The sequence below is a fragment of the Scyliorhinus canicula genome, chromosome 19 (assembly GCF_902713615.1).
Source record: "Scyliorhinus canicula chromosome 19, sScyCan1.1, whole genome shotgun sequence".
Classification (NCBI taxonomy): Eukaryota; Metazoa; Chordata; class Chondrichthyes; order Carcharhiniformes; family Scyliorhinidae; genus Scyliorhinus; species Scyliorhinus canicula.
This window is the reverse complement of record NC_052164.1, coordinates 53,822,699-53,839,381: the sequence shown is the minus strand read 5'-3', so window position 1 is coordinate 53,839,381 and position 16,683 is coordinate 53,822,699. Positions and strand designations below refer to the sequence as shown.

Sequence of the window (16,683 nt, the reverse complement as noted above, 5' to 3'; positions counted from 1 at the left end):
GGTATAGAGGGAAGAGTCGGACATGGACCATGTGAAGCCGGATGAAGGGTGGAAATTCAACCTTTCCTGTCTCACCCTATCACACTTCTGAAATGAAAATCACTTATTGTCACAAGTAGGTTTCAAATGAAGTTACTGTGAAAAGCCCCTAGTCGTCACATTCCGGCACCTGTTCGGGGAGACTGGTACGGGAATTGAATCGTGCTGCTGGCCTCCCTTGGTCTGCTTTAAAAGCCAGCTCTTCAGCCCTTTCTTTAATCATTGTTCCTCCTACCCCTTGTTCAAAACTTATTGCATCTCGAACTTTACCCAGTTCTGATGAAAGGTCACGGGCATGGAAGATGGGGCGCGATCAGTTTTGGTCTCCTTACTTGAGAAAGGACGTACTGGCGCTGGAGGGTGTGCAGAGGAGATTCACTAGGTTAATCCCAGAGCTGAAGGGGTTGGATTATGAGGAGAGGTTGAGTAGACTGGGACTGTACTCGTTGGAATTTAGAAGGATGAGGGGGGATCTTATAGAAACATTTAAAATTATGAAGGGAATAGATAGGATAGATGCGGGCAGGTTGTTTCCACTGGCGGGTGACAGCAGAACTAGGGGGCATAGCCTCAAAATAAGGGGAAGTAGATTTAGGACTGAGTTTAGGAGGAACTTCTTCACCCAAAGGGTTGTGAATCTATGGAATTCCTTGCCCAGTGAAGCAGTTGAGGCTCCTTCATTACATGTTTTTAAGGTAAAGATAGATAGTTTTTTGAAGAATAAAGGGATTAAGGGTTATGGTGTTCGGGCCGGAAAGTGGAGCTGAGTCCACAAAAGATCAGCCATGATCTAATTGAATGGCGGAGCAGGCTCGAGGGGCCAGATGGCCTACTCCTGCTCCTAGTTCTTATGTTCTTATGATCTTCCCAAAATGTTCCTGAGCGAGCACGTTTCGCAGTGCCGAGAAACATGTGGCTATTCACCGCGACTTGCTTTGCACAAGGGGTCTAAATGGTGAACGCGCGGCCACACCGCGCACAGCGCGTTTTCTATTTACAACAGGGAGCTCAAACACCCATGCGGGTAACCCCAGCCCAATTGCTCGCGTACAAAAAATGTCTTACTGGCACCTTGGCAGTACCAGTGTGGCAGCCTGGCAGTACCAGTGTGGCAGCCTGGCAGTGCCAGGGTGCCCAGGTGGCACCAACAGTGCCAGGGCATTACCCTGCCTGGGAGACCCCCACGAGTGCCGTTCCATCCGGTCCCGTGTTTGGGAACAAGTATCAAACGATGCTCACCTGAGGTCCCCAAGCTGAAGGGATTGAATCCCAAAGCCTCCGGAATCTGCATATTTGAATCAGGCTTTTTGCCTTGCTCCAATGTGCAGATTTGCCAAAAACTGATCGTGCCCATTGCACTGAATCTCGCAAGGCGTTGCGTGCCTGGTAGATCTCTGGAGCAGGGTCTCCCGGCTTTCATCGGCCACACTGCGAGAAGCCTTTCCGGGCAGCATAGCTGGAAGATCGAACGCATGAACTCTGTTTCGCACTGTGCACAGTGCTGCCTTACTTTGCTGAGATTTTTCACGCATTTTCTGTTTAATTTCCCAGCTGATGTGTTTCTTGGTTGGGCCTATTTCCATTCTGCTTAATAAGGTGGTTTTGACAAAATACACTTCGAATGGAATATAACTTTGCTTGTTATGTCTTCTCAACCCACGCAGCCGCCTTCAGGTTTTGGCCTTTCATTGTTAACTGTTGGCTATTAGAGTCATAGTGTCATTATTATGGCACAGAAAGAGACCATTAAACCTATTGAGTCCATGCCGGGTCTCTGTACAGTAATCCAGTCAGCCCTATTCTGCCCCTCTATCCACGTAGCCCTGCAGGTTTATTTACCTTCGGTGACTATACAATGTTCTTTATAAATAATCAGTGGTCTCCACTCCAAGGCAGCGACTTCCCTATCATTATTATTTGTGACCCCCGCCAAAGGTAGGTAATGGCAGGAAGGGTTTTGGGGGCAAGGCTGAGGGTGTGTGGCTCCCAGCAGGCTCAGACTTGCCCACCCCTCTTCCCAGTGCCAAGTCTTTCAAAAAGGCACTGATTTATTGCCTTTGAAGGAGGGAACCCCCAACCCACCCCTCTCCGATGACTGACAAACAGCTCACACAGGTTTACTTATTGTACATGCCACGTGGCAAAACGTCTACCTGCGACAAGGTGAATATAAGTAGCCGCTGGATGAGGCTCTTACATAGTCATTAGTTGCCACCTAAGGGCGATGGACAGCAGTATATGGGCAAGCAAACCACAGACATCCCCACCTTGGTCTACGTAGAGGTGGAGGCAGGAAGATGATGGGCTGCTCACTTGCTGCCCTCCCTGCCTCCAACCACGCTACTAGAGCGGGTAAAAATTCCACCGTTATTTCTGCCAAATATATACAATATCTTTAAGAGTCCCACTGTTTAAGGAGGCTAAATAAGTTTGCCTTATCCTAATGATTTATTGGATAAATAAGGGCAGCTGTTTTAGCTCAGTTGGCTGGATAGCTGGTTTGATGCAGAGTGTGGGTTCAATTCCCGTACCGGCTAAGGTTACTCATGAAGGTCCACCTTCTCAAGCTTCCCCCTTGCCTGAGGTCTGGTGATCCTCGGGTTAAATCACCACCAGTCAGCTCTTCCCACCAAAGCGGAAAGCAGTCTATGGTCAACTGGGTAAATGGCGACTTTACCTATTAGATAAATACACTGCCTGATCGTGTGGAACAGTTGCATTCTGCGTAGTTAGTCACTATCAGATAGGATAAAACATGATTGTATTCCTCCTTGATAGCCCTGCAATGGGGAAGAGCAGTGGTAGATGGGTAATCCTAGAAGTAAGAGATTACTGCAGTCCGTTTTATGTATGGGAAAGCATTGGGCTGCATTAATGTTAGTTTGGAGTCACCTGTGTTCTGGAAGTTAATACAATTCAGTGCGATGTGACTGTTCTATTTCTTTTATATTTCACACTGATTTAGAAGAGCGTAGAATTTTACCAGGAAAAAATGATTGTTAGTTTCAAGGTGTGTTTTAATTGAAAACTGTACTAAATTCTACTCTGCCATTAAGAAGAAGCAGCCGATCAAATCACCTGCTTGAGTACTATATATATATATATATATATATATATATATTGCGCTTGAGTAAGAGTATACTATTTTCAAATTAAATTCTGCAAATCAAAACTTCAAAATAAACATAATGCCCTCATCTTGAGAAATTTGAAGTGTTTCCTCTTCCCCAATCTGATGTGAATACTTAACAACTAAAAATATTTTAAAAATATGCTTTCTCATCTGACTACATTGCTGTGTAAAAGAAAAAGCATGTCGAATGGAAGCAGATTCTATTTAACCTGTCATATGGTGCTACTTCCAACTACACAAAATCTTCACATTAGAATTGCGTTTTCTAGGTATTTTGAAGATGACGATGAAGATGACAGTTCAGCAAATGTCGATTTGCCTTACATCCCTGCAGAAAATTCTCCAACCAGACAGCAGTTTGCTTCTAAGGGTGATGACTCTGAAGACAGTGAGGAAGATCCATTGGATGCATACATGGCAGAAGTGGAGGTGATGTTTGTGTTTTCCCTTTTTTTGCCTCAGGATGAGAATTATTCAGTGTATTCAGAATGCATTTTGGGCACTAACTGTCAACATCTACCACAAAACTCAGCCCACAAACTCTGTTTGCTGTTGCACCTTTTGGTTTACCGGATTGATTCCAACATTGGTTTCAATGAAGAATTGGGAAGAGAGAACATTGACCGTTGGGTGAACAGAGTCGGCAGAGTTCTTGGTTCTACGAACTTGCCTTCTACAAATGCCTAACTCAATGTCAGACTTTTATTACACGGATTGTGGGTAATATTGGGATTCAGTCCATGTGACCCCAGAACAAATGTAGAAGATGCGCTCTGTCACCCATTCATAGGTCGCATAGTGGTTAGCATAATTGCTTCACAGCTCCAGGGTCCCAGGTTCGATTCCGGCTTGGGCCACTGTGTGTGCAGAGTCTGCACGTTCGCCCCGTGTGTGCGTGGGTTTCCTCCGGGTGCTCCGGTTTCCTCCCACAGTCCAAAGATGTGCAGGTGAGGTGGATTGGCTATGCTAAATTGTCCTTGGTGTCCAAAATTGCCCTTGGTGTTGGGTGGGGTTACTGGGTTATGGGGAGAGGGTGGAGGTGTGGGCTTGGCTAGGGTGCTCTTTCCAAGAGCCGGTGCAGACTCGATGAGCCGAATGGCCTCCTTCTGCACTGTAAATCCTATGATTCTATCTATGATCCCTCTTTGGTTCCCTTAACGTCTACAATTTTTCTAATGTAGCTAGTCTGTAGCTGATATATTTCCTCCTTGTAGATCACCATTGCCCCATTTCAGTTTTCCTTATCAACCTTAGTTTAATTTTATCCTGGCTAGCTCCCTTCTCATCCCATGGAGGCTAGCTCTATTCAAAAGTAGAAATTCTACTCCTGAATATTTGAATTAAGAGCAGGAGTAGGTCACTCAGCCCTTTGTGTCGGCCCCACCATTCAGTAAGATCATGGCTGATTTGATTGTAACTTCAAATTCACATTCCTGCCTACCCCCAATAACCTTTCACCCCCATATTAATCAAGAATCTATCTAGCTCTGTCTTAAAAATATTCGAAGATTCTGCTTCCTCTGCCTTTTCAGGAAGACAGTTCCAAAGATCCCCCTCGTCCTCACATTTCATCCCACCAGCCTCCGTTTGCAAAGCATAATCCTCCGCCATTTTCGCCAACTCCTGTGTGATGCCACCACCAAACACATCTTCCCTTCACTCCCTCTGTCAGCATTCCGCAGAAACCGTTCCCTCCGAGACAATCTAGTCCACTCCTCCACCATACCCAGTACCTCTCCCATCACCCATGGCACCTTCCCATGCAATCGCAGAAGGTGTAACACCTGCCCCTTTACCTCTCCCATGCTTAACATTCCAGGCCCAAAACACTCATTCCAGGTTAAGCAGCGTTTCACTTGCACCTCTTTCAATCTGGTCTACTGCATTCGCTGCTCCCAATGTGGTCTCCTCTATATCGGAGAGACCAAACGCAGACTGGGTGATCGCTTTGCTGAGCATCTTCGGTCTGTGCGCATTCAGGATCCTGACCTTCCTGTTGCTTGCCATTTTAACAAAAGACCCTGCTCCCATGCCCACATGTCTGTTCTTGGCCTGCTGCAATGTTCCAGTGAAGCGCAACGCAAACTGGAGGAACAACTGGGCAGCACGGTAGCATTGTGGATAGCACAATCGCTTCACAGCTCCAGGGTCCCAGGTTCGATTCCGGCTTGGGTCACTGTCTGTGCGGAGTCTGCACATCCTCCCCGTGTGTGCGTGGGTTTCCTCCGGGTGCTCTGGTTTCCTCCCACAGTCCAAAGATGTGCAAGTTAGGTGGATTGGACATGATAAATTGCCCTTAGTGTCCAAAATTGCCCTTAGTGTTGGGTGGGGTTACTGGGTTATGGGGATAGGGTGGAGGTGTTAACCTTGGGTGGGGTGCTCTTTCCAGGAGCCGGTGCAGACGCAATGGGCCGAATGGCCTCCTTCTGCACTGTAAATTCTATGATCTAAACAAGCTGAACATCTCATCTTCTGGTTAGGCACGCTACAGCCTTCTGGCCTTAACATCGAATTCAACAACTTCAGATGATCAGCCCCACCTCGACCCATTTGTTTTCATTTCATTTTAACTGTCTTTTACCATTTCTTTCTTTCTTAATATACATTTAATTTCTCTCCCCCCCCCCCCCAATCTTATCCACCTTTCCTGCACCTTTCTCCTCTTTGCTTCCCCCTTCGCCTCCCCCCACACCCACAGGTCATCCTCTGATGTTAGTTTCCCTGCTGTTTGACCGTTTACATCTTTTGTCCTCTCTGGGTACTGCCATTAACACTCTTTCACCTTGGTATCTGTGGCCATTAGCACCCAGTTTCCCTGGGTTTCTGTGGCTATGACTCATCTTTCATTCTCACTCCTGGTATAAAAAATTCCCACTTTCTGTCTGTTAGCTTTGACAAAGAGTCATTGGACTCGAAACGTTAGCTATTTTCTCTCCCTACAGATGCTGCCAGACCTGCTGAAATTTCCAGCATTTTCCCTTTCGTTCCAGAGACTCATGGCCCTCTGAGAGAAAACATTTCTTCTCATCTCTGTCTTAAATGGGCGATCCCTTATTTTCAAAAAGTGACCCCTGGTTTAGATTCTCCGACAAGAGGAAACATCCACAACCTCCCTGTCAATACTGCTCCGTATTCTAACGGTTTTGATCAAGTTGCCTCTTACTATAAACTCCAGTGGATACAAATCTAACCTCTCCAACCTTTCCTTGTAAGTCAACTCGGCCATTCTTGTGTGAGTCTAGTACAAAGAACAAAGAAAATTACAGCACAGCCCTTCGGCCCTCCCAGCCTGCGCCGATCCAGATCCTTTACCTAAACCTGTCTCCTATTTTCCAAGGTCTACTTCCCTCTGTTCCCACCCGTTCATATACCAGTCCAGATGCATCTTAAATGATGCTATCGTGCCCGCCTCTACCACCTCCGCTGGTAAAGCGTTCCATGCACCCACCACCCTCTGTGTAAAAAAAACTTTCCACGCACATCTCCCTTAAACTTTCTCCCCCTCACCTTGAAATCGTGACCCCTTGTAACTGACACCCCCACTCTTGGGAAAAACTTGTTGCTATCCACCCTGTCCATACCTCTCATAATTTTGTAGACCTCAATCAGGTCCCCCCTCAACCTCCGTCTTTCCAACGAAAACAATCCTAATCTACTCAACCTTTCTTCATAGCTAGCACCCTCCATACCAGGCAACATCCTGGTGAACCTCCTCTGCACCCTCTCCAAAGCATCCACATCCTTCTGGTAATGTGGCGACCAGAACTGCACGCAGTATTCCAAATGTGGCCGAACCAAAGTCCTATACAACTGTAACATGACCTGCCAACCCTTGTACTCAATACCCCTTCCGATGAAGGCAAGCATGCTGTATGCCTTCTTGACCACTCTATCCACCTGCGTTGCCACCTTCAGGGTACAATGGACCTGAACTCCCAGATCTCTCTGTACATCAATTTTCCCCAAGACCCTTCCATTGACCATATAGTCCGCTCTTGAATTAGATCTTCCAAAATGCATCACCTCGCATTTGCCAGGATTGAACTCCATCTGCCATTTCTCTGCCCAATTCTCCAATCTATCTATATTTTGTTGTATTCTGTGACAGTCCTCCTCGCTATCTGCAACTCCACCAATCTTAGTATCATCTGCAAACTTGCTAATCAGACCACCTATATCTTCCTCCAGGTCATTTATGTAGATCACAAACAACAGTGGACCGAGCACGGATCCCTGTGGAACACCACTATTTTGAGACACTCCCTTCCACCACTACTCTCTGTCTCCTGTTGCCCAGCCAGTTCTTTATCCATCTAGCTAGTACACCCTGAACCCCATACGACTTCACTTTTTCCATCAACCTGCCATGGGAAACTTTATAAAACGCCTTACTAAAGTCCATATATATTACATCTACAGCCCTTCCCTCACCAATTAACTTTGTCACTTCCTCAAAGAATTCTATTTGGTTTGTAAGACATGACCTTCCCTCCCATGCTGCCTATCACTGATAAGTCTATTTTCTTCCAGATGTGAATAGATCCTATCCCTCAGTATCTTCTCCAACAGTTTGGCTACCACTGACGTCAAGCCCACAGGTCTATAATTCCCTGGATTATCCCTGCTACCCTTCTTAAACAAAGGGACAACATTAGCAATTCTCCAGTCCTCCGGGATCTCACCCGTGCTCATTTGTTATTTTGTTATACTCTGCCTTTCCCCAATTTAGTACTCTTCCTTTCGGACCCCTCTTGTCCTTGTCCATGAGTATCTTCTCTGAACTGCTTCTAATGTATTTACTTATTTTCTTAAATAAGGAGACCAATACTCCAGATGTGTTCTCACCAGTGCTTTGTTTAACTGAAACATAACCTTTAGTAATTTATTCCTCTCACAATAAATGATAACATTCTATCAGCTTTCCTAATTACTTGTAACTGTATAGTTCATGCACTAGGATCCCTCTGCACCTCAGCTCTGCAATCTTTCACCATTTAGATAATAAGCTTTTTTATTCTTCCTACCAAATAGAGAATTCCACATTTGTTCACTCAGATTGCATTATTACTCTTCAAACAGGTATTCACACTCAATCCGGTCAAATGCCTTCTCCATGTCCATAGATATTATCACCTCCGCTTCCTGATTCCTCGGGGACATCATCACCACATTTAATAACTTTCTAATATTTTGTGAGGGCCACGAAGAATCCAGCACGAGTTTTCAGGATACAAAGAAATAACATTTATTTACAATAACACATATATACAACAGCAGCAGCAACTTCCCTTGCTGCTCATTCCTCTCTCTCTCTCTGCTGGTTCCAAACTGGCCAACTCTCTTTATGCAGGGAGTCTGCTAATGATTTCTCCGCCCCCCCTCATTGGGGAAGCTCATACTCCCATAGGATTGTGGGATTGTCATTAGTCCCCAGCCAATTGTAAGCAGGCAGGTTATAACATCCCCCCCCCCCCCCCCCCAAAGTCCAAGGAATCCACCGAAGACCCTGGCGAAGGAGGGCGTTGGACTCGATTTGCCGCAGACCGGACACCATTTGCAAGATGGAGACCGGCGCTTCCGTGATGAACGGCGCAACGGTTGTACATCCACGGTCCGTGGGCCCGAGGATTCCCCCTCTGAGGTGTCTTGTGTCTCCATCTCGGAGTCAAAGTCTGCTGCCTCTGTCATCTCGGCGTCTTTATCTCCACGCGGTTCTGTCACGACCTGTGCAGGCTTTGAGTGAGGCACCAGAGGAAGATTGTGAGGCATACTTTCCATTTTGTCTGTTCTCTGTGGCTGTAGAAATGAGCTTCTGGGGCGGGGAATGTTTGGAAGGGATAGTCTTCTGGACCGAACATGGACTACATGTTTGCGCTGGAGACGACCCGGGGCTTGCACCTGGTAAGAGATAGGGCCCGTTTGGCGAAAGGTTACGGCAGGGACTCACTGGGCACCACCAGCAAAATTCCGAACGAACAGTGGGTCACCGGGCGTAAACTGCCGAATCTGCAGATGACGAGAAAAACCATGTCCCTGCCGTTCTTGTGTGCAACGTACTTTTGCGCCAATGTCCGGGAAAACCATGCTAAGGCGGGTGCGAAGTCTCCGGCCCATTAGGAGTTCTGCGGGAGCTACCCCAGTCACCGCATGGGGGGTGGTCCTATATGAAAAAAAAACCGAGCCAGTCTCGTGTCCATCGACCCGGAAGACTGCTTCTTTAGTCTTCGTTTGAATGGCTGCACTACGCGCTCCGCCAACCCATTTGAAGCCGGGGGGTCGGGGCAGTGCGGATATGGCGTATGCCATTCATCTTCATGAACCTCGCAAACTCCTCGCTTGTGAACGGAGTGCCGTTGTCCGTGACCAGCACCTCGGGGAGGCCATGCGTACTGAAAGACAAACGCATCTTCTCGATTGTTGCGCAGGACGTTGTGCCTCCCATCTTATGCACCTCTAGCCATTTAGACTGGGCGTCGATTAATAGCAGAAACATGGATCCTTGAAAAGGGCCGGCGAAATCTGCATGCAAGTGAGCCCAAGGCCGCCCTGACCATTCCCAGTGATGTAGGGGCGTGGCCAGCGGAAGTTTCTGATGCTCCTGGCAAATGGAGAAGTTTTGGGCCACCTTCTGAATGTCGGTGTCGAGGCCTGGCCACCAGACATAACTCCGGGCCAACATTTTCATTTTGGTCACACCTGGATGCCCATTGTGCAAGTCTCTCAGTATCAGCTCCTGTCCTTTTTCTGGGACAATCACACGCGTCCCCCACGAAAGGACGCTGAATTCGGACAGCTTGGAGGAAAATGCCTGCAACTCGCCTGGGAGCTGTCTATGCTGCCCACCATACAAGATTATGTGCCGAACCTTTGACAGGACTGGCTCCGTCTGGGTCCACTCACGGATCTGTGACAGGCAAGGTGTCCATAAAATTTAGGGTTGCAACCACCTCACCGGTCGTGGGGGGGCGACATGGAGCCGGTCGATAAAGGCAGTCGGCTCAGTGCGTCGGCATTCTCTATCTGGGTTCCTGGTTTGTGCTCCAGAGAATACTCGTATGCAGCGAGCAACAAAGCCCAGCGCTGGATCCGTGCGGAAGCAATAGGCGTTATTGGCTTATCCTCTCTGAAAAGTCTCAGCAGAGGCTTATGATCAGTCACGATAGTGAAGTGGCGGCCATATACGTACTGGTGGAAACGTTTCACCGCGAAGACCACTGCCAGGCCCCCCTTCTCGATCTGCGCGTACTTTCTTTCCGCTGCACTCAATGTGCAGGAGGCGAAAGCTACCTTCTCCATCTTGTGGGACAGGACGGCCCCAATACCATACGGGGATGCATCACATGTGACGAGCAAAGGCTTTCCAGGATCATAGTGGGTTAGTAACCCAGACGGTGACAATTGTTGTTTTACCCGCCGGAAAGCGGTTTCTTGCGGCTGACCCAAACCCAGGTGTGATTCTTCTTCACCAGAAGGTGCAACAGGGCCAGCATAGTTGCCAGATTGGGGAGGAACTTTCCGTAATAGTTTACGAGGCCGAGAAACGAACGAAAATGCGAAGTGTCAGTCGGGGCGGGGGCCTGTTGAATCGCGCGCACCTTCTCTGCGACAGGGTGCAAACCTTCGCGGTCCACCCAATAACCCAGGTAGACAACTTCCTTCGCCTGAAAAACGCACTTTGTGCGACGTAAACGGACTCCAGCCTCCGAAAAACGTCTAAGGACAGCCTCCAAATTTTCCAAATGTTCCTGCTCCGATGTCCCTGTGATCAAAACGTCATCTAAGTAGACAGCAGCACGCGGTAAACCTCTCAAAATGCCCTGCATAATTCTTTGAAAAATAGCGCAGACAGAGGATCCTCCAAGGGGCAAACATGTATATTCATACAGGCCCCGGTGTGTATTAATCGTTACATATGGCCGGGAGGCAGGGTCCAGCTCCAACTGTAAGTAGGCGTGACTCATATCTAATTTTGTGAACAAGAGTCCGCCTGCAAGCTTTGCGTAGAGATCCTCTATGCGAGGCATTGGGTATCGGTCGAGTCGCGAAGCCGTATTCACTAAGTTTATAGTCGGCGCACAAGCGAACTGTGGCATCTGGCTTAATTACAGGTACAATTGGTGCTGCCCAGTCAGCGAAACGGACGGGCCTGATGATACCCAAAGTCTCCAAACGAGTGAGCTCCCCTTCTACCTTCTCGAGCTAGGCGTAAAGGCACCGGGCGCGCCCGGAAATAGCGCGGCGTGGCTCCTGGTTCGACTTGGATACGGGCTACAGCCCCTTTTATTTTACCCAAACTGGGCTGGAATTTAGAATTTAGAACAGTACAGCACAGAACAGGCCCTTCGGCCCTCGATGTTGTGCCGAGCAATGATCACCCTATTCAAGTCAACGTATCCACACTATACCAGTAACCCAACAACCCCCCCTCCCCCCCCCCACATTAACCTTATTTTCTAGGACACTATGGGCAATTTAGCATAGCCAATCCACCTAACCCGCACATCTTTGGACTGTGGGAGGAAACCGGAGCACCCGGAGGAAACCCACGCACACATGGGGAGGACGTGCAGACTCCGCACAGACAGTGACCCAGCCGGGAATCGAACCTGGGACCCTGGAGCTGTGAAGCATTTATGCTAACCACCATGCTACCGTGCTGCCCTTATTCATCTGGGTATCGTCCAAGCACCTCAGTCAACCCTCCAGAAACTGTTTGGAGGATGTGCTGCCACTGCAACCGCAAATAGCGCAACCAGTCCCGACCCAACAGGCTGGGCCCATGGCCGCGCACCACGATAAGTGGGAAACGCCCCTCCTGGCGTCCATAAACAACAGGGGTCATTGTAGTTCCTGCAATGTCCAATGGTTCCCCCATGTAGGTGGCCAATCTGGCCTCTGTCGGTTAAGGTAAGGGTCTGTATACCCTGCTTGATGCGGTCAAATGTTCTCTGGGCGATCACTGAGACCGCTGCGCCAGTGTCCAACTCCATCTCAAGCGGGTGACCATTGACCCGTACTGTCACTTTAATGGGGGCCACATGGGGCGCTGCCACACAATGCAGCTGCAGGCAGTCATTCTCCGTCTCCACGTCCTCGGGGGTAGTCGCCGCAGGTTCATCCAATAGAAAGGTACGGCCCCTGGGCTTGCCCCAGTTTCGGTCGGAACAACGGCGCCTCTGGCGCCCCCAGGACCGGCGTCCACGACGGGGTCGGCGTCTACAAGTCTGACACGGACATGGCTCCTCATCCATTGTTTCTGGAGAAGGCTCCCTTCGGGGAGGAATGTCCAACGGCCACTGGCGACGATCCGGATTTCGCCTCGCCCAAGGTACCGCAGGGGTGCAGGGGGACGCTTTCGGACGGAAGGGGTTGCGCCCCAAGGCATGCACCTCCATTCCCTGTAGCTCCTGCACTCCTCGTTCTGCGCTGTCTTGGGACAATACTATTTGAATGGCCTGTTGAAAAGTCAATGTTGGCTCGGCTAACAACTTTCTCTGGGTGGCCGCATTGTTAATACCGCAAACTAAACGGTCGCATAACATTTCTGACAAGATCTCACCATAGTCACAGTACTCCGTAATCCTGCGTAGCCTGGATAGAAAGTCGGCAAGAGATTCTCCTGGGGTCCTCTCAGCGGTATTAAACCGGTAACGTTGGACTATCGTGGATGGGGTTGGGTTAAAATGTTGCCCCATTAAGTTCACAAGTTCATCAAACATTTTGGTGTCCGGCGCAGTAAGGCTCCTAATCACCCCAAACATATTCGGTCAGCAATATGACCACCTGGCGCTTGTTTTCGGCGATGTTGTTTGCCCGGAAATAGTAACGCATCCGTTGTGCATACTGGTTCCAGCTTTCCAGCGCAGCATCAAAAACATCCAAACGTCCATACAGAGGCATGGTGTAATAGAAAACAACTTCCAACCTGTATCCAACAAAAATCCAGGGAGGTGGCTTCAGCAGTGGAGACAGCTATTCACTTTAACCCTCGTCGCCAGTTTTGTGAGGGCCACGAAGAATCCAGCACGTGTTTTCAGGATACAAAGAAATAACATTTATTTACAAAAGCAACAGTAATAGGAGATTCAATGGTCAGGGGAATAGATAGGAGATTCTGTGGTCGCGAGCGAGACTCCCGAAAGGTATGTTGTCTCCCGGGTGCCAGGGCCAGGGGTGTCTTGGATCGAGTCTTCAGGATCCTGAAGGGGGAGGGTGAGCAGCCAGAAGTTGTGGTGCACATTGGTACCAACGACGTAGGTAGGACAAGGGGTGTGGAGGTAATAAACAAGTTTAGGGAGTTAGGCTGGAAGTTAAAGACCAGGACAGACAGAGTTGTCATCTCTGGTTTGTTGCCTGTGCCACGTGATAGCGAGGCTAGGAATAGGGAGAGAGTGCAGTTGAACACGTGGCTGCAGGAATGGTGTAGGAGGGAGGGCTTCAGGTATTTGGAAAATTATAGCGCATTCTGGGGAAGGTGGGACCTGTACAAGCAGGACGGGTTGCATCTGAACCGGAGGGGCACCAATATCCTGGGGGGGGGGGGGGGGGGGGGGGGGGTTCTAGTAGTCTTCGGGAGGGTTTAAACTAATTTGGCTGGGGAATGGGAACCGGATTTGTAGTCCAGCAACTAATGAAGCCGATATTCAGGACGCCAAAGCACGTAGTGATGCAGTGGGGAAGGTAACACTGACAAAGGTGAGTACTTGCAGGCAAGGAGATGGGTTGAAGTGTGTATACTTCAATGCAAGAAGCATCAGGAATAAGGTGGGTGAACTTAAGGCATTGATCGGTACTTGGGACTACGATGTGGTGGCCATCACGGAAACTTGGATAGAAGAGGGGCAGAAATGGTTGTTGGAGGTCCCTGGCTATAGATGTTTCAACAAGATTAGGGAGGATGGTAAAAGAGGTGGGGAGGGGTGGCATTGTTAATTAGAGATAGTATAGCAGCTGCAGAAAGGCAGTTTGAGGAGGATCTGCCTACTGAGGTAGTATGGGTTAAAGTCAGAAATAGGAAAGGAGCAGTCACCTTGTTGGGAGTTTTCTATAGGCCCCCCAATAGCAGCAGAGACGTGGAGGAACAGATTGGGAAACAGATTTTGGAAAGGTGCAGAAGTCACAGGGTAGTAGTCATGGGTGACTTCAACTTCCCAAACATTGAGTGGAAACTCTTCAGATCAAATAGTTTGGATGGGGTAGGGTTTGTGCAGTGTGTCCAGGAAGCTTTTATAACACAGTATGTAGATTGTCCGACCAGAGGGGAGGCCATATTGGATTTGGTACTTGGTAATGAACCAGGGCAGGTGATAGATTTGTTAGTGAGGGAGCATTTTGGAGGTAGTGACCACAATTCTGTGACTTTCACTTTAGTAATGGAGAGGGATAGGTGTGTGCAAAAGGGCAAGGTTTACAATTGGGGGAAGGGTAAATACAATGCAGTCAGACAAGAATTGAAGTGCATAAGTTGGGAACATAGGCTGTCAGGGAAGGACACAAGTGAAATATGGAACTTGTTCAAGGAACAGGTACTGCGTGTTTTTGATATGTATGTCCCTGTCAGGCAGGGAAGAGATGGTCGAGTGAGGGAACCATGGTTGACAAGAGAGGTTGAATGTCTTGTTAAGAGGAAGAAGGAGACTTATGTAAGGCTGAGGAAACAAGGTTCAGACAGGGCGCTGGAGGGATACAAGATAGCCAGGAGGGAACTGAAGAAAGGGATTAGGAGAGCTAAGAGAGGGCATGAAAAATCTTTGGCGGGTAGGATCAAGGAAAACCCCAAGGCCTTTTACACATATGTGAGAAATATGAGAATGACTAGAGCGAGGGTAGGTCCAATCAAGGACAGTAGCGGGAGGTTGTGTATTGAGTCTGAAGAGATAGGAGAGGTCTTGAACAAGTATTTTTTCTTCAGTATTTCCAAACGAGAGGGGCCATATTGTTGGAGAGGACAGTGTGAAACAGACTGGTAAGCTCGAGGAGATACTTGTTAGAAAGGAAGATGTGGTGGGCATTTTGAAAAACTTGAGGATAGACAAGACCCCCGGGCCTGATGGGATATGTCCTAGGATTCTATGGGAAGCGAGAGATGAAATTGCAGAGCCGTTGGCAATGATCTTTTCACCCTCATTGTCAACAGGGTTGGTACCAGGGGATTGAAGAGTGCCGAATGTCGTGCCCCTGTTCAAAAAAGGGAATAGGGATAAACCTGGGAATTACAGGCCAGTTCGTCTTACTTCGGTGGTAGGCAAAGTAATGGAAAGGGTACTGAGGGATAGTATTTCTGAGCATCTGGAAAGACACTGCTTGATTAGGGATAGTCAGCACGGATTTGTGAGGGGTAGGTCTTGCCTTACATGTCTTATTGACTTCTTTGAGGAGGTGACCAAGCATGTGGATGAAGGTAAAGCAGTGGATGTGGTGTACATGGATTTTAGTAAGGCATTTGATAAGATTCTCCACGGTAGACTTATGCAGAAAGTAAGGAGGCATGGGAGAGTGGAACATTTGGCCAGTTGGATAACGAACTGGCTAACCGATAGAAGACAGAGAGTGGTGGTGGATGGCAAATATTCAGCCTGGAGCCCAGTTACCAGTGGCATACCACAGGGATCAGTTCTGGGTCCTCTGCTGTTTGTGATTTTCATTAACGACTTGGATGAGGGAGTTGAAGGGTGGGTCAGTAAATTTGCAGACGATACGAAGATTGGTGGAATTGTGGATAGTGAGGAGGGCTGTTGTCGGCTTCAAAGAGACATAGATAGGATGCAGAGCTGGGCTGAGAAGTGGCAGATGGAGTTTAACCCTGACAAGTGTGAGGTTATCCATTTTGGAAGAACAAATATGAATGCGGAATACAGGGTTAACGGTAGGGTTCTTGGCAATGTGGAGGAGCAGAGAGATCTTGGGGTCTATGTTCATAGATCTTTGAAAGTTGCCACTCAAGTGGATAGCGCTGTGAAGAAGGCCTATGGTGTGCTAGCGTTCATTAGCAGAGGGATTGAATTTAAGAGCCGTGAGGTGATGATGCAGCTGTACAAAACCTTGGTACGGCCACATTTGGAGTACTGTGTGCAGTTCTGGTCACCTCATTTTAGGAAGGATGTGGAAGCTTTGGAAAAGGTGCAAAGGAGATTTACCAGGATGTTGCCTAGAATGGAGAGTAGGCCTTGCGAGGGAAGGTTGAGGGTGCTAGGCCTTTTCTCATCAGAACGGAGAAGGATGAGGGGCGACTTGATAGAGGTTTATAAGATGATCAGGGGAATAGATAGAGTAGACAGTCAGAGACTTTTTCCCCGGGTGGAACACACCATTACAAGGGGACATAAATTTAAGATAAATGGTAGAAGATATAGAGGGGATGTCAGAGGTAGGTTCTTTACCCAGAGAGTAGTGGGGGCATGGAATTCACTGCCTGTGGAAGTAGTTGAGTCGGAAACGTTAGGGACCTTCAAGCGGCTATTGGATAGGTACATGGATTAGGGTAGAATAATGGAGTGTAGATTAATTTCTTC

General features: G+C 48.3%; 1 protein-coding gene across 2 annotated transcripts in view; it reads left to right on the top strand.

Annotated features, from left to right (window-relative positions):
- Positions 1–16,683, top strand: part of ddx42 (DEAD (Asp-Glu-Ala-Asp) box helicase 42) — a 146,735-nt gene that overhangs the window by 28,508 nt on the left and 101,544 nt on the right. Inside the window, exon 3 of one of the 2 annotated variants that reach the window (XM_038779390.1) lies at positions 3,442–3,601. In XM_038779390.1, the coding sequence (XP_038635318.1) occupies positions 3,442–3,601 (160 nt within the window). Of the gene's footprint in view, positions 1–3,441; positions 3,602–16,683 lie in introns of those variants that run through there. The other variant, XM_038779391.1, reaches the window with a different exon arrangement.